Source organism: Quercus lobata, chromosome 7, assembly GCF_001633185.2.
Source record: "Quercus lobata isolate SW786 chromosome 7, ValleyOak3.0 Primary Assembly, whole genome shotgun sequence".
NCBI lineage: Eukaryota > Viridiplantae > Streptophyta > Magnoliopsida > Fagales > Fagaceae > Quercus > Quercus lobata.
The window spans coordinates 31,112,733-31,134,294 of record NC_044910.1 but is presented as its reverse complement, the minus strand read 5'-3'; the positions used below and the strand labels follow the sequence as shown (position 1 = coordinate 31,134,294).

Below are 21,562 nucleotides of genomic sequence, written 5' to 3'. Positions count from 1 at the left end.
TTTAGTTGGGTGCGTTGCTTTACGAAATGTCAAGCTCATGTATTAGGCCAATGGGCATGTATTTCCTCTTTTGAAGGTTTTATGCACCCTCGGGCCCCACGCTAGTCTATTCAAAAAGGCTCTGAGGAGTGACTGCCTTTTATCGTCTTTATAATGTTTTTTTCCTACCCTCTTCTCCTTCTTCTTTTTAATGATAAGACAGATAAGGTAGAATTTGAACATATGACGTTCCCTTTATGGTGATTGATCTTTATTATTACTAAGAAACTAGTTGATTTTTGGTATAGACAGAGTTTGAATCTTAAATCTCTTATTTGACAATAAGAGACTTTACTAATTGATATTAAAAGATAGAAAAAGAAGTAGGTTTAAAATATAATTTTCCCAAGTATTTTTTACAGAGTTAAAGATTGTATAGTAATCCATACATATGAGTGTGTAATGACTAATGACATGGTATGCATAGAAATATAAAAAATCTTAATGGCGGGTCATCAACCACTCCGCCAATGGAAGCACTTGTTTACACTTTTCCACCCACAAATGTCCTAAGCCAAAACCAGATATCATAAACAGCAAATTCACCTTTCAAATGCTGGTATACCTCCCGATCTAATAACTGGTTTAATTGACTATCAGCCAATATGTTTGTTTGTTTCTGGATATGCTGACTGTCCTGGAGGAGTTCTTGGTCTAGCGTATTCAGCAAAAATTACCCATCCATCGAGAAACTGCAACACCGCAAAATGATAAGCATTGAGTAAGCTATTTCGTAACGATTAAGAAATTGAGTAAAACTGCAGCAACAAACCAAAGGCCAAACACGTAGTTTGGTCCTCTACTGTTTGGCAAAATGACATGGTTTAGTGCAAGGGACCACATGCATATTGGGGTTTTGCCAAAGTCGTCCAACAAATTCCATACAAAGCTTATTAGTGACTCAAATCTGTGATGTCATCAGGACTCCTAAAGGAAAACTCCAAATCTCATTTAATTGTTATTTTTAATACAGTTATAAGAAGAAAAAAAATGAAGTTAAAACCTAGGCTTTAATAACTTTAAAGTCCGCTGATATTTAGCATTGACAATCCTAGGAGAATTTTTTTTTTTTTTTTTTTAATCCTTCCAACTTCAAAACTACTAATTTTTTTGATAATTGAATAATAGGGAAGAGGGGATTTGAATCCTATATGTTTTTATTGAAAATACCAAGAGGTACCAGTTGAGCTGTGAGGGCCTCGGCAATGGTCAAATAAACAAACAATGGTCAGTACATAAATGGTTTCACCATTCCATTCAAAATGGTTCACACTATGGTAACATTTTATCTTTTTGCAGTATGTAAAATTGACAGAAATTTCAAGGTAGACAGACCTGTGCATCCATCCCTTTCATTCCTTTCTCTGCATCTTCTAAGGTGGCATAATTCACAAACCCAAATCCCTTTGAGTATCCTGAAGCACGGTCTGTCACCACCCTTGCTGAAACATAGGCCCAAAAAAAGAAAGGTTATCAATGGCATAGCCAAATATTCTCCACAAAGGGCCAAGATCAAATATCACAAGGGCTATGATCTAACCCAACACAAGATTTAAAACACAAGATAAGAATGTAACAGAATTCTTCTTTTTTCCCTAAACACAAAAATTTTTGGGGTCTTGATGAACACACCCTCAACAACATTTTTGTAGGGGAAGGAAGTGCTATTTGAGCTAAAGGTCATCAGCTAAGTTATCTTTTGTTAAATCATAACACATGATGAGACTCAATTAACTAGGCCATTGGTCCATTTACTTGAAAACCCTTCTTGGAATTACATACTTGGCAATTTACATGCTACATATGAGAAAATATTTGAGATACAGAAAAGAATTGTTCCAATCAAAACACATGCCAAAATAATGAATGCACAAAACGAAAGTGAAACTGTGAAAGATTCTTCAATGTGACAAATTTCAGATCATGATATAAACTGAGCATCAAAGGGTTCCATGAACACCAAAATATCTTCACATTGCTAAAATCTTTAAAGCATGTTCTACAAAGTTGCACACATTTGTGTGTGTGTGTGTGTGTGTGTAGAGAGAGAGAGAGAGAGAAAGAGGGAATGAAAGGTAACACCATTTAAGAAATATAATATTACCATGAACAACTTCACCAAATTTAGAGAATGCTTCTTGAAGTTTCTCTGACGTTGTTCTCTTGTTAAGCCCTGCAAGCAAAAGTGTTCATAGATTCCAAAAGACCATACACATGCATATAACATTAAAGCAACTCCAGCACCGCAAGGAAATCTCCTGCTAATACTAGTAGCTACCAGGACACCAAAAAAAATTGGCGGAACCCCGAAGATTACAAATTGGTGGACTCCGACTTGAGTAACAATAATTGAATTAGAATAAGACAATAAGGAGAAATGTGTGTCAGTTTTAACTTAAAGAGAATAGACATCAAGCAGGGAACCTCTTTTCGAAACCGCCAATTACTTAACTGACCAACCTGTTGGAGAGCATAATTACAGGGACAATATTTCTTCGTTCACTTATTTTGCCCAATTTCTGTATGATAGTTTCATAGTGAAGGGTGGGAAGCTCTTGTTTTGGTGAAAAAATTATTATTTCTTTGCACCTAGATTTTCCTCACTAAGAAAATTAACCATCTTTAATTATTTAAAAATTCCAAAAACCATTCTAAATCAAAATCTTGAAACAAAATATTGACCCTCATGAAGAAGAAAACCCCAGAAATATAAACCATAAAGAAATGAACTTGGCATGCTAAAAATCTCTCAAGTATAGAGATAAAAATAAAAAATAATTCATGGGTGTTAATCAAATGGCGATAATTGAGTGTGATTGTAATTTAGATGGAGCAAGTATTACCAGAGACAAAAAGGGTCGTTGAGGGAGGCGAGGCTGAGGCTGAGGCTGAGGCTGAAGCAGAAGCAGAGGCAGAGGCAGAAGCAATGGCTGCAGAGGAGGATTGTGAAGTAAATATTGAAGTAGATAGAAAGCGTTTCACGAGTCCGGGTCTCAGCGACATTTCTAGTCGGCTTTCTGTATCAGATTGTAGAGCAATTGAGCAAAGAAAGCAGCTGTGTGGTGTAGTGTGATGGGAAAGGAAAAGAGTAAGAACCAAAACCCTAAACCCTCTCTCTTCTATTTTCACTTTTATATTATTTATATTTAATGGCTAAATATTCTTCCACTCTTTTATCTTCACTGTTTCACATGTTCGCAACTTCGCATTTTAAAAATGTCCACGATTTAAATAAATGTGAAAAAAGAGATTTTATTATTATTTTTTTTTGGAAATGTGAAATAATGAATGCATAGAATTAAATCGCTTAGGTTGGGTTTGGTCCAATTCAAAATACAGTTTTTTAGTGAAAATTTATTAATAAAAGTATGCTAAAATATATTTGTATCTTGAAATTTTTTGAAAAAGCAAGAAAATGCGAGAAAATGGTAAGATTTTAAAAAATCTATATATATATATATATATATCTAAAAGTTGAAGCATGAAATTTATTATTACTACGTTTTTGTTGAGATACATCATCAATCACATCATCCACTTACTTCCACCTCTCTCTCTCTCTCCTTTTATTAATTTTCTTAGCTTATTATTACATATTCTCAAACTTTTTCCCCTCCCTTTTACCCTTTCATCTTCCCACTATTAACTACCATAATATCTTTCTTTCTCTATCCTTCTTCCTTTATTTTTTACTTTTCTTATTCTCATCTTCTTATTATAAATTTCCAATTCTCTCTCACCTTCTGGGCATGGTTTTATCACACACAAAATGTTATTTCTCTCTCTTTCTCTAATTTTTTTTTTTTTTTCATTTTTTGGTGGTCTTGTTTTCCTATTACATGACTCCTATGGATTTGTTGCTAGAGAAATCATAGTCCACTCCCAATCCTTTGTGATCATGGTTCAGTGTATCAAAAGTTTTTTTTTTTCATATTTATCATTAATATTTGTTTGTAGCTCATTTGCATCAAGCCACATCATAGAATTCATGTTTGTGATTTCAGCCAATCTGATGTAGATATGGGAGTAAGGAATAAATATACCACTAATGCTTGGGAAGCCTAAGTATACCATTGTTAATTGTCAATTACAATTGTTGTTTATGTTATCATTGTTATGTGTTGAATTGAAGTAATGAACCTATATACTTGGCCTAAATTGAACATGACCATGCCAAATTTTGAGATGCATATCCTTTAGAGTTATCAAATATGCCTAGACCATATGAGTTTCTAATTTTTTTTTCTTTGGTTGAGATTATGAGTTCCTTTCCAAAGTATTATTGATAATTGTGAATTGAAAAGTTTCAAAATTATTTTCCTTCTTTTTTTTATATACATTTTTAAATTTTTTACATCCTATAATGTGGTTGATGTGGTATGGCTAGCCTCATATTACACTATAAAGAAATGCAAGTGTATTTTCAGTTAATGAATAATTCACGTTCTGTTGTAGGTTATTGAATAATCAATCTCATATTATCAACATAAGCTATTTTCAAAGCTTACTTTAAGTTGATGAATTTTTATGTTTTTTAAAACTTCACTTTAGATTGATGTGATTTAGTTTTGTATTTTTACGATGGTATTTTTTTCTTTGATTTAATAGATATCATCTTATTACATTATAAAGATAGTATATAAGAATACATCATTATTATATTATATAGCATGATTTGAATAATTTAATGTTTATTCCTATATCTTATATTTTTACTCTTTTTGTTCCTATCTTATTTTTTTTATAAATTTCTCTCTCTCTCTCTCAATTTTTTATTCTTTTTTGCAACTCTACTTTAGGTTGACGAATCATTGTATTTTTTAAAACTTTATTTTATGAATACATTTTACTGTTATATTTTTGAGTTTTCTATATTATAAGTAATATCTCTCTCTCTCTCTCTCTCTCTCTCTCTCTCTCTTATTGTAGGGTCACAATTTGCAGCCCAAGCCCAAAACTTATGGAGTCTTGGCCCAATGAGCCCAATACAATAAATTTGTAGAGAATGGGTCAAAGAATTAGGTCCTAATGAGTTGGACAACGGCTACTATTGAATTGCATGACGACCAAACACAAATAAAGGATGCTGATATTAATGGACTTTCAGTCTGAGGAGGTCAAACCTGTATATAATGATCACTCTTGAATATCAGAATGATTTAGATTGCTATAATATTTTCTCTTTCTATTTTCCGATCCCCTTTCTCATGGAGGGTTTCTCACATTATATAGCTCCTTTTGGGTCATCTTAATTCTACACTTATTGATCATCTGAGTCCCTATTTGAGTGCCCGTCCCATCAGACACCCCTTTTAGCCTTCTGTGAGTTGTGGTAGCCAATGCAGCACTGTTTAGAGGTATTCTCCACATAAATGCGGCCAGAAAAGTAGCTGCAATGCATTTAATGCTGTGTCAGTAGTTTTTCCTTAAATATTTTTAAGTTTACTTATTTCTCGTATGTTCATGAGGCACATTCCTATCGTTGGAGCCTTTTGGAGGGTCACTCTAATTGCTAGAGTACACACTTAGGCTACATTTGTCGTATCTAAGGAGGGATTCTTCCTCGGATCATCTTCCATTCATTCCCTACTTATGAGACTTTAACTGGGAGTCCCTAATAACTATTTGCTCCTCCTCGGACTTGTCAATGTCCCGGATAAAACCCAAAGCCCAATATATGATCTTGAGCCCTTACCCCTACACTTATAGTTTTGGTTTAATTTTTGTTTGAGTTACTTAGTTATTTTGTAAATGGGAATTTGAATTTATTTATTAAAAAAAAAAAGACTTGACTATGCATTTAAATGTGTCTATCAATTATTTGAGTAACATTAAGTCCAATTTTGTTATGATTTTTTATTATCATAATAATCTTCTTTAAGAGAACGAGGAATTTGAATGATTTATTTAAAACTTAAAAAGTTTAATTGCAAAAAAAAAGAAAAGAAATAAAATTTCAAATAATATGGACCACCTTATAAAGGAATAATATCAATCAAACGCAACCCAAAATAATAGAATAATATATTGGTAGAGTTAGAAAGATGAAATGATTTTAGAAATTGTTTAATTTTTAGGGAGAACAAAATTATCTTCAACAAAATTTAGAAAACAAATTATATTTTATACCACAATTATAAAATAATTATTGTAAGGACACGATTCCTGCGCGGCCCAGTGACATTTTTGGGTTCACGCGGGAGAGATCCCTCACAATACAATTTGTAGAGAGTGGGCTTGAAAAGCTTGGGCTTGGTCATGGGGCGATGGTCCGGTCTGGATTTCAGAAAGGTCCCTGTGGAAAATGGACTGGGCCTAAACGTTTAAAGCCCCACCATGTTGCAACTTCTGAGATTGGGCTCCTTGGACTTGATCCGAGGACCCTTGTGGTCCTTTCCGGCTGTCCAACGGAGGACTTTCTCAGTTCTGTGCATGGATCGTTCCGGCGATCTTATTCATGAAGTCTCTCTTTTTCCTTCTTTTTCCCCCCTTCTCCCTTACTAGATTCACTTACTTCTCCTTTTATACTAGCGTGCATTCGATGTCCTTCGTCCACGTGTAGGGTCAGTCTTTACAAATACTGACATTGGTCCCATCAGTCTAATCCCGGAATTGTTGGGGATGACTTGATAAAGCTGCAGAGTACGGTTCTGTCAGGCATTGGGCCTTATCCAGAAGGGTATTTAGGGTAATCGCCCCAAGGTATTTTGGATTTCCTTACGAATTTATCCCTTTATTCTGGGGGGATTATGGGCCTGCCGAGGACTAGACTGTCCTCGGCTGCCTCCCAAAACTGGTCTGTGCTCTGCGTCATGGAGCTTGGGCCACAGTTCTCCTCGGATTGGGCCCTCGGACTCTCTAAGGGCGAATGGGCCTGGTCCACGAATTGTTGGGCCCCACAATTATCTATTCCCACGCATCGCGTAGGTCTGTAACTAGTTGTATATAAAAGCTAAAAGGTAAAAGTTGAATTTATAAGCTGATACAAAGCAAACACTTAGTTGGATTTGACTCCTCTTCTTCTCCGTACTAGAAGATTATAGTAATATTACATACACAAAAAATTTGACAATATTATTCATATCAATTGAGTTAGCAAGTATCTCTCAAAAAGAAAAAGAAAAAAAAAGTTTGCAAGTTTTTATAGGTTTTCGTCTTGGCTCACTACTAACAACCTGACGTCATTTGTTTTTTACCTACCATTAACAATATACCACATCATCAAATATTTTTTTTTATCAATCTTAGAAGATTAAGATCTCTAATTAAAAAAAAAAAAAGAAAAAAGAAAAAAAGAGCTTGTTTGAGTTATGTAATATGGAAACTACCTGAGCCATATGGTCACTTGATTAAGGAAACATTTGTCTTAAATTATGTAAATAAATTATCAAAAATAAGTAAAATTGAGTTTACTTTATAGAAAGGGGAATGTACTGACTAGGTTGATTTGATGGTCTCATATGATAGATTTTATTTTATTTTTTTAAATTAACAAAAAAGAGACTCACTTTTGTGATTATTGACCTTATTTACTTAAACCCGTTATTGATGGCAGGGGCACCCTTGGGCACATCAAGTCTATCCGCATTGTGACACAGTATTTCCACGAAGCCCACGACTCGAACTCAACAACTCCTAAACTTGCATATATGACCAAGTCTAAAACTCCTATCAATGTGCCACGCCCCACGAGATAGATCTTGCTCTAACGTTACACAATCCTTTTAAGTTTATGAATAAAAATCTTAATTTTTTTTCCCACCAAATATATAGTACTAGGATTTGATGAAGTAGGCATCTCCCTGTTATTACCAAAGACACTGACAATTCCTATCCAAAAAAAAAAAAAGAATAGTGACACTTGGCGAGCTTCCTTCATTTTTTCATCTTCTCTAGCAGCACGCTGCTTGCGTTCTTCTCTCATGGCTTCCACTGCTGGACTGGACCAAACCGACGACGCTTCAGCATTATCTTACTTCCAGAAAACAGTTAAGTGTTTTCTATTTTCTCACAACAAAAACCCCCCTCATTCTTGGCTACACTACTATTTCTCTACTTTCTAACCAAAAACAAATATGCTTTTTTTTTTTCTTTGTTTTCAAAAGGTATGTTTGCACGATTGGTGGTTAGTTAAGTCCGATAGAGAATTCGAAGGGAAGCGACTAGCCGTTGCAGGCTCTACTGCCAGAGAGTAAGATCTCTCTCTCTCTCTCTCTCTCTCTCTCTCTTTGGTGTTAGGGTTTTGTTTTTGATTTGCAGATTTTCAAGAATCTATATTTTTTGTTTTGATAATCTCCCTGTATTGGTTGTAGAAAATAGATAGAAAAAACTATAAATTTTGAATTGATAGAAAATAAATTTTCATGGGTTTTGGGTTAATTTTAGTTAGTCTTCTACATTGTGCGGGACTGTCAAATATCTGTAAATCTGAGTGGATTTTTATTTGTTTATTTATTTTAGTTTTGGTACTTTTAAGGAGTAATTTGCTTTTGTTTTTGTTTTTGTTTTTGTTTTGGGTTTCAGGAAACAGGCAGTGCGACTGTTTTCCTCTGCGCCGATAGTGAAAAGATATGATTTTAGTACTATGGAGACAGCTGATGGAATATGCGTTGTTATTAAAGGGTTCATTAACAAGCCGCGCACTCAAGAGAACGGGTTTCCTTCCATGGTATTGTAATTCTTTTCTTTTTATGTTCTGTGCTTTGTGTGTGTGTGTGTGTGGTGGTGTGGGGGAGGGGTTTATGGTTTGGGGGAAATGACTATCAAGTTGTTGCGGCCTTTAAGTATGTATTTGTTGAATATCATGGCAACTAGCAATGGCAGTTTCTGATGATGTTGGTAGTGGTGGTTGGAATTGTTGGGGAAAAAAAAAAAAAAAACTAATGAGTTGGTGTGGTTGTCAGCTAGAGGTTTTAAGACCAATGAATACCACACCAACTGCCTCCCCATCCCATCGCCCTCTATCCTCTTCCCCACTGTTGCCTCCTATCCTTTATCCTCATCTGCTGCCCCTCTACTCATTTAGATTGGTCTCCAAAAAACCCCCACTGCCTAAGCTTGGTGCTGTTTTGGTCAAGAAAACCATTAGCGATTAAATCCAGTTTCTTGGCAGTGGCATTGTAAAAGCATCCATTTTTCTCATCATTTGCCCACCAATGACACTAACTAGCTGCATTGATGGTAAAGTGCTGACTGAAACTTGACTTTCTGACATCTATGGTGTGGCGTTGGTTTGATTTCTTGCAATAAAGACCAAGTTGTTGCTGCAAAAAAGCCCCTCCCAAAACAGCTGCACTGACTGATGAACACCCCTCTCAAGGAATTGAATTTAGCGAAATTGAACTTTCTATTTTTAAATGAACTCTGAGAATACTGTAGCTATGCTTGAGAGCTGATTGAACTGGCATTGACATAAGATCAAGTCATAGCTGTGCTTGTACGTGTAACAAAGCCCAAACAAGGCTTGTTATTGACTGAAGGCATTTCAACCAGTGTAGAGTTGCACATGACATTACATTTGCTAAATTAACATGTTTGCACCTGTCATAGAGTTTACACTCTACTTTTCACTCTAACAGGTTGGTAGTCATTTTGTGTTGGGCTTTCCTACTGACTGGGAAGAATATGCTACAAAGTTCATGGAAGGAGATTCTACCAATGGTATTCATTCAGGGACTATTGCTGATTCAGGTAAGTTTGCCAGTCATCTAGCAAGTAACATATGCACTACTAGTTTGTTTAGATCATATTTAGTTAGTAAAATATGTGTGATTTTTCTTCTTACATACCCAATAATTCTGTTAAAATCTTGACTGAATTTTCCTTTTGGATCTTTTTTCTCATGTCTTTTTATGTGCTTGGAATATGCAGCCATTGCAGGCACGGAAAAATCTTGTCCAACTTCAGAACAAACTCCGAATAATCACGAGCAGGTCACTCACAGAGGTAAGCTTGATGTGGAAGCTTTGAAAGGTTGTTCTCATAATGTGTCTTGAAACTATCACTGTTGATGCCTCAATTGGTTCTGATTTGCAATGCTTCTGAGGTGCAAACATATTCAGTGAATGGTATATCAATTAATTTTAATAAATATAATGAAACTTGAGAAATCTGACAGGCAGTCTGAAGAATAGCCCAGGATCTGGATGTTCAATGAAGCATAAAAACAAAATGTTGAGTCCCAAAACAAAGACATTTGAAAACCCAGATGGAGCAAAACTGAACAGTTCATCGGGTGTCTCCATTCAACCTGAGGGGATAATGGACATATCAGATAATGTTCCAGACCACTCCGTGGGCCAAATATTGGGAAGTTTGTCAGAGAATGTAAGAGGCAAAGGGAAGGATGAGAAATGCACAGTCAGTGGGTTGAAAAGTGAAAGTATTAAGATGAATTCTGTTCCGGTGGCCTCTGGTAACATGAGCGAAATCTTAAAAAATCATAAGTTTGAATTTGAGGACAATAGTATCCCAAGTTCGTCTACTTATGAAGGAAAAAGTGATGATGCTAAAGAAGGTGCTGACAGGAAGAAAACTAAGAGGAATTTAATCTTTGACCAAAATGTAAGTTTTTTATTTTTATTTATTATTATTATTATTATTTTTTATTCTTATGAAATTGGTATTGTTCCTTGTTAGAACTATTGTTAAATGATTAAATTTACCATTTCCCAACTGCTTAAGCTTTTGGGATAATTGGTAATTTAACATGGTATTAGAAAATTTCACGTGTTGGGCTCCACTTATTAAGAGGGAGTTTAGGCTCACTCGTGAGGGGGAGTGTTAGAAATATGGTTAAATGATTACATTCATTGTTTCCTAATAGTTTAAGCTTTTGGGACAATTGGTAATTTAACATTCCTTTTACATCCGTTAATTTTTTATGCTAAATGACTATAATGAGTGTCTTATAAAGGTGCCTTACTGCCTTACATCAACTAACTGAAATGTTTATCATGAAAGCATGATAAGTTTATTCTCCAACAGATTTTGTGTACTGCTCTTTAGGTGAATTCGTAATTTATCTCTGCTGCTGTTATAGATGAACACTGTTTTTGCACTCTTTTTTTTTTTTTTTTTCATAAATAGATTGCAGACTAATACTAGTTATATAATAACTATCTTTTCTGTATGGTACGCAAATAATTATATGTAATGTAGCATTAATAACTTCCAAATGTTTATTGTAGCTCAAAATTTCATTTGACAGGTTGCATTTCAGGGCTTAGAGGAAACACAAATTCTAAAGAAGTATCCTATTAAAAAAAAAATATTCTAAGGAAGTTGTTGAATGAAATGTCTTGAATACATGAAGCAGCCTGCTTTTAGTTTTTATTATTATAGGCAGTTGGTGTATAAATTACATCTGTTGTCTTGTGCCTAAGGAATTTTTGCATAGGTTTCCATCCTTTTGAGGGGGCTATATTTTGCATCCATCATCCTCACAAGTGATTAATGGGATACTGTTTGATTGTTTATTTTTTTGTGTAATTTATAGTGTTCAGAGTAAAACTTTCATTAGAACATTGATTTATTCCTTAAAAGGATTCTTGTTCATAGGAAGTGACTACTGTTTTTTGATGACCATCAACATACCACAGATGATCCCTCTTTTGTCCACTGGCTGAGTATACTGATTATTGTTCAACTTTTTGATAAGAAGGAAGACCTCTTTTTTGTATATGTTGGTCTGATGCTATTTCTTATAACCAAATTGTACAACTTTATGCTATTTCTTTCCTATGAGAAACAAATCGCTTAAGTTATACTATCATTTTCCTCACTTGATGGGGTAGTCAAATACAAACACTACACACCTAGGAATTGTTAACCTTTGTGTTGTAGACTATAATATCCTATAGATGACCGATGGGATGCTTTCAACGATCCCAGCATAGGTGCTACTTTCTGATCTGCCAGATGGGAAGGCTCCTTTTCCTCCTCTTTATTGAATCAAAGGATCCTAGAGAAAGGAGTTTTTATGTTTGGGCCTGATACTTTCTTTTAGGTATATTTTTATGTCCAATATTATAACTCTGCCTCTATTTGGGCATCTGTGTCCCTGACATGTTTTTGTATGACATGGACACGTTGGGGACTTTGCCATGTTTGTGCTTCTTAGGGTAGAACCCTCGTATCATGTCTTGTTCCTTTTGTTTGCAACTTTGCAAGCATTTGCCAAATTGATTCTATCTTATATTTGTTTATGTGTCCTCCTGGGCATGAGGATAAATTGCTTAGCCCATCAAGGGTGAAAAGCCCCTGTGTTACTTTTTTTTTTGATAAGTAAGAATGTTATATATACGAATGGCTACTCTATGCATAAAAAACATAGAGCAAACTCAGAAAGTACAAGGAGAAAACAACGAAAAAGCAAAAAAGAAAACCAAACCACAAATTAATTACAAAGAGAGAGAGAGATAATGAAAGAAGGGAGAGAATCACTAGTCGTGAGTCCCCAAGCCCGAGACCAATCAAAAAGAGTCCCACTGAAAGAAGCCAGCATCTGATCACCGGAGCTAATCAAATCCTCAAAAGTCCGCCGATTCCGTTCCTTCCAAATACACCAAAAGATGCACAACGGAACTAAATTCCATATCTGAGACGAGTGTTTCCCCAACCAATTCCACCAGCCAAAAAGCAAGTCTGGGATCGAACTAGGTACAACCCAAGACAAGCCAAAAGTTATAAAGACAAAGCTCCATAATCGATAAGCCATCTCACAATGAAGAAGTAAATGATCTACCGACTCTCCACAATGTCTACACATAATGCACCAGTCTACAAAATGCACCAGTCTCCTCAATCTTAGGTTATCACCCGTTAGGATCTTATTCCAAGCTACACACCAAACAAAAAAGGAAACTCGCCTAGGGGCCTTTACTTTCCAAATAGCTTTCCACGGAAAAACAATTGAAGGAGAATTCCTTAATTTGTTATAATATGACCGGATATCAAAATCCCCATTAACCTTCAACTTCCACCTCATCCGGTCTCCCACATCCATAGGAGGAGTATTAGCTCCCAACATACAAAGAAAATGTAGCCCTTCCTCCATCTCCCAATCATTAAATTCTCGAGTAAAACGAACATCCCAAGTTCGTCTATCCTCCTCCCCTTGCCTTGACAAGGAGGCTTCAACAGATATCTCCTTATCAATAGCAATACCATACAACCTTGGGAAGGCCAAGTGAAAAGGTTGACCCCCACACCACCCATCCTGCCAAAACCTCACTCTATTCCCCAACCCAACAACAAATTGACAGTTCTTACTAAAATCCTCCCAACCCATGCGAATGCCTCTCCACAAACCACACCCATGAACTCCCCTACCCAGTTTTGAGGTCCACCCCCCCCACTCTTCCCCATTTTTTGAAGCCACCACCCTCCTCCATAGCCGATCCTCTTCCTTCCCAAACCGCCACAACCATTTCCCCAATAAGGCCTTATTGAAAGTAGTAAGTTTCCTTATCCCCAAGTCACCATTAGCTATAGGCGCACAAACTTTGTCCCATCCTACCAGATGAGTTCTGCTACCACCCCAAAGAAAATCCCTTTGTAGTTTTTCAATTCTATTAGCCACATGAGTAGGAATTGTGAAAAGCGATAGAAAATAGGTAGGAAGACTAGATAATGTACTCTTGAGTAACATCAACCGACCCCCCTTAGACAAATACAGCTTCTTCCACCCAGCTAATCTCCGCTCAAATTTTTCCAGAATAGGATTCCAAATTGAAGGGGAATTATGTGAAGCCCCTAAAGGCATGCCAAGATAAGTCATAGGTAACTTACCGACTTTACAACCCAAAATTTCAGCAAGGGCATGCACATCATCAACCACCCCTATTGGAACCATTTCACTCTTATGCACATTAACCTTCAAACCTATTACCGCCTGCAAACTAAGTAACAACAATCGAATATGAAGGATTTGCTCCACATCCGCATCACAAAATAGGATAGTATCGTCTGCAAACAGTAGATGTGTAACACATTCCCCACCACCCCTCCTACCTTCAACTTTAAAGCCACGAATCAAACCGGCTTCCTCCACTCTTCTCAACATCCTACTAAACACCTCCATCATAATCAAAAACAGCATAGGAGATAGCGGATCCCCTTGTCTTAAACCTCTTGAACTACCAAAGAAATCAGCTGGAGACCCGTTAATCAAAACAGAGAACTGAACTGTGGATATACAAGTACGGATCCATTTACACCACTTCACTCCAAAGCCCATTCTATGCAACAAATTCAACAAAGTCTCCCAATTCACATGATCGTAGGCTTTCTCAATATCAAGTTTACAAATGACTCCAGGAACCCTACTCTTCCCTCGACTATCCACACACTCATTGGCAATAAGAACCGAATCAAGAATTTGTCTCCCACCCACAAAGCTATTCTGAGACTCAGAGATCAACTGATCTAATACCACTCTCAATCGATTTGCCAAAACCTTAGACAAGATTTTATACACACTCCCCACCAAGCTAATAGGTCGGAAATCTCTAATATTAGAAGCATCATTCTTTTTAGGAATTAATGCAATGAAGGTAGCATTAAGGGATTTTTCAAACTTACAATGTTGAAAAAACTCTTCAAAGACTGCTAAAACGTCTTTCCCCACTACTCTCCAACAGAGATAATAAAAAGCCATAGTAAAACCATCCGGACCTGGAGCTTTGTCCCCTTCCAAATCACGTACAACTTGAAGTATCTCCTCCCTCTCAAACTTCCTTTCAAGCCAAACCCTCTCCACATCCCCAATACGATCAAATTCCAAACCCTCCACAAAAGGCCTCCAACTCTCAGTCTCCTTGTACAAAGTTTTATAAAATTGTACTACCTGATTAGACACCTCGGATTCCTCCTCAAAAACCACCCCATCCACCTCCAAGCTCCTTAGATGATTAAACCTTCTATGAGAATTAGCCATTTTGTGAAAAAACTTGGTGTTATTATCCCCTTCCTTGATACATAACATCCTAGATTTTTGTCTCCAGGAAATCTCTTCCAAAGAAAGAAGATGTTCCACCTGGGACCTCAAAGCTACCCTATGGCCTTTCTCCCCATCAGTGAGACCAAAATCCCCCTCCTTGGCGTCTAATTTTTTTAGTTCCTCCAATAATTGTTTCTTCTGACGCTCTACATTACCAAACTCTCGGCGATTCCATTGCACAATATCCTCTTTCAGAGCCTTCAATTTTTTTGCAAGCACAAAACTAGGAGTACCCACAAAAGAATGCCGATTCCACCAGAACTGAACTCTATCCACAAACCCCTCCGTCTTCAACCACATATTTTCAAATCTGAACGGACTTTTCCCCCTTGCCAGTCCCCCTGCCTCCAAAAGAATTGGACTATGATCTGAGATCGGACGTGGTAAAATCCTTTGAAGAACATCAGGGAAGTGGTCCTCCCAATCTGGAGTGACCAATGCTCTATCAATCCTAGACATCGCTGGTTGATCGGTTCCACTGGACCATGTGTATCTACCTCCGTCTAAAGGCAAATCTACCAAGTTAAGATCCTCAATAAATTCAGAAAATTTTTCCATAGCCAATGTCAAACGTGCCTCACCCCTACGCTCACTAGGAAAGCGAACAATGTTAAAATCGCCAAAGCAACACCATGGTAACCTCCAATATTGCTGAATACCCACCAACTCATCCCACATGTGACCCCTCTCAACATTCTCATTTGGGCCATAAACCCCTGAGCATGCCCAAAAAAAACCGTCCTCCACCCCTTGCCACTTAACCGAAACTGAGTAAATGCCGACCATAACCTCTACCTTCTCCAAAACCCTTTTATCCCACATAAGCAAGATACCACCAGCAGTCCGATCAGCCTCCAAAACAGCCCAATCCACATATGGACAACCCCACAAACTACAAACCAACTGTCTATTCATGCTAGCAATTTTCGTCTCCTGTAAACAAACAACATCGCACTTCCACTCCCGCAACAAATTTTTCACTACAAGTCGTTTCTGAGGATCATTTAAACCTCTAACATTCCACGAAATCATTTTTATCTTCATAGACACTAAACTATCCCCAACTAATGACACCAACACAAAACCACCCTTTATCTCCTCTCATAATTCACCGAACATATCAAGTTTTGCAACTCTCTACGTCCCTTGTTTTTGGACTTAGCCAGTTTTTTACTACCCATTTCTCTCCTGTGTAACACATTGGCTGCTTCCATCTCAGTTTCTAGCCTCTGTAAGAGAGCAATGCACAACTTCTCATGACGAGTCGTTGACAACCCAACCAATTTACTGAACCCAGGAATTCTGTGCTTCACCCAACTAGAAATATCTAACTTATTCTCAATACTCAATACCTCAATGCCCTCCTCCAACTCTACTAGCTTTGTTGACACACCCGGATCAATGATTTGCAGAGGTAAACAATTTGACACTTCAGTTTCACCAAACCCCACAGAAAAATCAACTGCATCCTCCACAAGTATGACCTCCCTAGGAAGACTTAAAAGTTCCTTAGTAGAGAAAGTATTAACTTCCTGACCCGATACTCCAAAACCCATTAACCCAGCTCGCAAAAACTCCAGAAACTGATCGGGAAAAGAAGGTCCGATCAATCTCGGCACAAATTCGAGAGTTACCAGCCTCTTACCTTCAGAAATTGACCCACCCGACAGCTTATTATGTCCCAAAACACTATTCCGGTCAGAACTGAGCTTGAAACCCATTTTCAGAGGAATCTCGGTGCGCCCCGACACTTCCACCGGTGAAACCCAGTGCTGATTAATTGGCGTAACTCCCTCTGCCTTGGTCTGCGTCGCCCCTACCGGCAAAACCACATGCACTGGACTGACCGATAAACTCCTTTCATCTTCATCGTCTCTCAACAAAACCTCCGGCGTCGCTAACTCAGTTGTAAGGATCCTGGAACTCTCTTCAGTCTCATCGGGACTAAGTTTAGATGAGAGTGGGCCTAAAAAAGTGTTGGAGCATTCTCCAGCCTCTAAACTGCATGGGCTTGTTCTCAATGGGCTTAAGTTAGACACAGAATGGGTTACGGGCTGTCTTGGGCCCAACCCGAAACTCAGCTTCTCTGTGACAGCCCGTGGCACCCATTTAAAGGAAGTTTTTCCTTCTTTATAATTATCCCAGAAAACCCGTCTCTTCCCATTCTCAGCCACCACCACTATTAATCCTTTCCCATTCCATCGTGTATCCCTCAAATCACGCCCCTTCCCCTTTTCAGTTTTATTTGAATTCAAACCAAAAATTAATGGAGATCTGATTTGATTCTGTACCGGTAAATTCTCACCTACATTAATGCCCAAATTAATGCTCCTCCCTCTCCCCTCCCCTCCCCTCACGGCTGCTGTACCAGGCTGACCCGCCGGACCAGCAACCACCTGCTTCCGAGATTGATTCAGCGGCACTGCCGTCGTTTCCTTCATCCTATTCTGCTGTTTCTCCCCCATCGCATCATCTATAATATTCTGTCCTACAGCCTTGGTTTTATGGAAAGGATGAAGACCACCCTTTGCCTGCATTGGACCCTTCACTGTCTTAACAAAAGACCGAGATGGATTACGTTTCTGTGCCTGAGGAATAAACTTTACTTGGCCTGAACCACCAAAGGCATATTGGTTGGGTTCTAACATCTTCCTCAATTCTAAACCAAAAACCTTCCAACCATATTTTTCTTTCCCTTCCGGGATTATGACAGACCTCCGGAGCCCACCAGTTTTGAGTTCAGTCACTAGCAAAAACTGACCAAAAGAGTTTGATCCCCGTTGCAAGGTATATGCAGTATCTCCTTCCCTAAGCGTGAAAAATTGTTTGGGATTCACCCCAATCACCATAAGTTCTATATTTTTCATCAACCATAATGCCGCGCTTTTGCCCATAAACACTGACTTCATGAAATATTTGCCCCGTTCAAAAATACGTAACGCAAAATAATTCCCTCCTTCCTCCACCACCAACTGAAAAAGCTTCGATTCAATGAAAAAACTACGTACCCCTCCCATACTGATGAGAATAAAAAAGAAATAGAAGAAACAATATCTGACTAATCTGAGGTAGCCGGGCCTCCGCTCATGAAGTCATACCAGAAGCCCCTGTGTTACTTAGTAACTAGTTATGGTAGGTGGGGTCAGTTGTCCGTAAGAGTTTGATTAACAATGAGAATTGTTGCACAGTATGCTCTACAATGTGCAACTAATCTGAGTGAAGTTATCCTATGTTATAAAAAAAAAATTATATTTGTTTGTGTATTAATCTCTACTACTAAACAAATTTTTCCATGATTTTTTAGGTAAGTTGTTCTCAGGAACTGAAAAATGAAAAATCTATTGTTTCTCCAGAATCCTTGAGTTATGGACGATCGAGATCAGGCAAGTGTGCCACTTACTTTCCTTCTCTTTCTCTTTCCCTTGGTACCTTTTTTTTAACCAGTAATTAAAGCTTATATAATTGCAATTGACTATAAGTCATTACTTCTGTATTAGCTGTATTTTTTAATGGCTCAAACCATGGGGATTTGACACATGAACTTTTTCCAGTAAATTTTTTATAGCATATCTGTACCCATGTATCATATCATGTAAAGGAATTTATATGAGGAAATGAAATCATTTATGGATTTTCTTTGAGCCCCCCACCCCCTCTTTGGCGGAACTTCAATATATTGCATTGACTGAAATCTTAGCATGGTGTCAGCCTTGTATTATGACAAACACAGATGACAGAATCAATATTTTCCCCCCCGAAATTAGTTGAATTGCACAGAAATGGTTAAAAATATCATATTTCCAGGTTGTGCTTCTTTTGGTTAATTTTTATTTCCATATGTTGCAGGGAGACTACTTCTACCCGCCATGGAATTCTGGCGCAATCAATTGCCGGTTTATGATGCGGTTTGTAAATTTCTTTTGGCTTATACATCATTGCTTAGCCTTGAATTGCACGTGCCTCTGCACATTTAACACACTCATTGGTGGAAATCTGTCAAATTTCTGCTTTGAATTTGTTGACATTATTACAACTGATCAGAACTTCAAACTTAAATTTCAACTCTCTCTCTCTCTCTCTCTCTCTTTCTAAGTGCTTCCACCATCTCCGAGAAAATCCTCATTTCAAATTGTATGTGTATGCTTGTGTACATGTTATGTGTGTTTCTTCTTTCTTATGTTTTGTTTGTGTGTATTTCAGGATCGTAAAATCACTGGAATTATGACCGAGAAGGTTTGTTGCCCTGTTAACTACCAAACATTCCTTTTCCTTTTTTTTTTTTTTTGGGGGGGGGGGGGTGTTTGGTGGTTGAGATTGAAAACAATACTTGTTTATATATTTTTGGTGCAAAAAAGATTAACTATTGGTGTTGTTGAGTTCCTGGGCTTTTGATCATGGGTGAATCACCATGAATGCACAATGACTCATTCCCCTTACTATTTTAGTTCAGTAACATGAATCCTGCTCTTAAATTCACCTGGTTAAAGAGTAAAACCCATTGATTTGTATGTTCTAGTTAGTGTTGGTAAAAGAGCGAAGCCCCAAAGCTCTAGTGCTTTTTGCCTCTAAAGTGAGACACCCAAAAAAAAAAAAAAAAAAAAAAAAAAAAAAAACCCAAAATTGAATTAAAACTTTAGGATCTTGACATTATTGATATAAATCATTGATTTGTCATATTGTTAGTGTAACTTATCAAAAAAACATATAAGTTTGAGTGTAACTTGTCCTAAAACCCACAACCCCCTAGTTCTCTATTTTTTCTCCTTGAAACAATTACCCACCCAGCTTCTTCTTCTTCTTCTATTTTTTCCCTTTTAAATATCTACTTCATACCAATTACCATACTGCTATGTCTTCATGTTCTTAGCTCATTCTTGAAAAAAAAAAAGTATGATATAATATATTTGTGGTAATCGTTTAGTTACTTTAGTAGTTGATGTTGAACATAGAAGACTAAATCTTAAAGACTTATAGTCCATAAGTGATTGAATTATTAACTAGTATTAGTAATTAGTCATAGGGCATTATGGCTATTGGAGATTTAAGAAAGGGTATTATTACATGGAAGTACTCATATGTAGCTGATCCAAAAAATTAAAATGACTTGACTTACAATTTGTATTAAAATTGCAAAAGTAGGGCTTATATAAATGTTATTTGAATTATATAAAATGTTTTATATTGATTTATATGATAATTTGATTCTTGTATTTCTTGTTGATAATTATTTTTATATTTATTATTATTATTTTTAAATGTGTGCTTCATTTTCAATCAGGCGTGCGCTTGTGCTTAGGCTCCAAGAGGCTTTTGCGCTTAAGTGCGCCTCACACTTTTACCAACACTGGTTTTAGTTTTGTCTTAATGAATTATTAACATGTACATTTAGTAGTCCTCTACTTATCCAAAAAATGTAGTATTCTTCTACCCTCTTAATAAGTTCATAGTTGCCAGATGCCATTTTTTGTTTAAGCTGTATACACCTGCAGCTGATGGTTTGTTTCACTATGTTGGTAGGATGTTAGATCTGTGCCTCAGAAAGGGAAAAGGAAGTGTGGTTGACTTTAAGGGGCAGCTTTAGCGCTTGCTGTTGAATTTAATGGGACTTAAAAAGGTAGATATTACAAATTTGATTTTTAGTATTATAAATAATTACAACTATATTCTGTCTGGGAATATAAAAATGCAAATGGTCAACTATTGAAATTTGTGTTCTCTTTGGAAATCAGAGGATAGACTCAAGGTTTTATCTGTCTGACCTGCACAATGGAGACCTACAGAACATGCAGTAAATTCCTAGAACTTTTGGTGTGCATCAGGTTAAAAAAGGGGAAAAATCTTCAACTGATGAGAACATGTCTCTGAAATATGTTTCTGTGACATGTTAGGATGTCTTCTGAGAGAACTTTACCTAGTTTAGGCATATAGTATTAAATGTACATATAGGAATGATATTTATAATCATTATCATTATCATCATGTAAATTGAGATTAACATTAATTTTTTTTCCCTGTTATAGAATATAGGAACAGGTTAGCATAACTCAATGAGATCTAGCTCAAATAGCTCTTTTGCTTCCCACAAGAATAGTTGGGAGGGTGATTGTGAGTTTAAAACTCATTGGGTTTGTGTGTAGCTTACCAATAATAGTAATAATAAGTTAGCGGAAGTCATGCCATTTTTAGAAAATTGTTTGTACTGTGGTAGCTGAAAAGAAAAGGAATAGTGCTGTTTATTTCAGTTACTTGATTATCTTCATTCTAAAATAGTTTGATACTTAGCAGGTTTTGAAAATCACATCTGATGGAGCGAGATGTATAGGAGCGAGATTCAAGCCATGGACTTCCTTGGGTTTATTTTGCATTTTTTAAATGCTAACCCTTATTTGTTTTGTCATGTGATAGGGATTTGAAACCGGAACTAGGAATTGTAATTTAACCAAAGCACCTATTACATGTTAACCCGTAATTGTGAATTTATCTCCTAGCTGTCATATGTATAATAGTTCTATTTTGCCAATC

General features: G+C 36.8%; 2 protein-coding genes across 5 annotated transcripts; one reads left to right on the top strand and one right to left on the bottom strand.

The window, feature by feature from the left end:
* Window positions 1-343: 343 nt before the first annotated feature.
* On the bottom strand, window positions 344-3,153 carry LOC115953912 (organelle RRM domain-containing protein 2, mitochondrial-like). Of its 2 annotated transcripts, XM_031071737.1 has the most exons (4): window positions 2,883-3,153; window positions 2,144-2,212; window positions 1,375-1,481; window positions 344-731 (listed from the first exon to the last, which is right to left on the bottom strand). In XM_031071737.1, exons 1-4 carry the CDS (start codon window positions 3,040-3,042, stop codon window positions 636-638), a joined length of 432 nt encoding a protein of 143 aa, XP_030927597.1. In that variant the 5' UTR covers window positions 3,043-3,153; the 3' UTR covers window positions 344-635. The 2 variants fall into 2 exon arrangements, with proteins under 2 accessions (XP_030927597.1, XP_030927598.1); XM_031071738.1 differs by lacking the exon at window positions 2,144-2,212 and having other exon boundaries at window positions 354-731; window positions 2,883-3,142.
* Window positions 3,154-7,905: 4,752 nt separating this feature from the next.
* On the top strand, window positions 7,906-21,562 carry LOC115953218 (kinetochore-associated protein KNL-2 homolog). Of its 3 annotated transcripts, none has more exons than XM_031070751.1 (11): window positions 7,906-8,027; window positions 8,145-8,230; window positions 8,563-8,707; window positions 9,618-9,729; window positions 9,910-9,984; window positions 10,157-10,602; window positions 18,345-18,423; window positions 18,887-18,945; window positions 19,241-19,273; window positions 20,558-20,654; window positions 21,326-21,562. In XM_031070751.1, the coding sequence occupies exons 1-10, from the start codon at window positions 7,962-7,964 to the stop codon at window positions 20,600-20,602; spliced, it is 1,146 nt and encodes a 381-aa protein (XP_030926611.1). In that variant the 5' UTR covers window positions 7,906-7,961; the 3' UTR covers window positions 20,603-20,654; window positions 21,326-21,562. The 3 variants fall into 3 exon arrangements, with proteins under 3 accessions (XP_030926611.1, XP_030926612.1, XP_030926613.1); XM_031070752.1 differs by having other exon boundaries at window positions 21,323-21,562; XM_031070753.1 differs by lacking the exons at window positions 18,345-18,423; window positions 18,887-18,945; window positions 19,241-19,273; window positions 20,558-20,654; window positions 21,326-21,562 and adding an exon at window positions 11,249-11,408.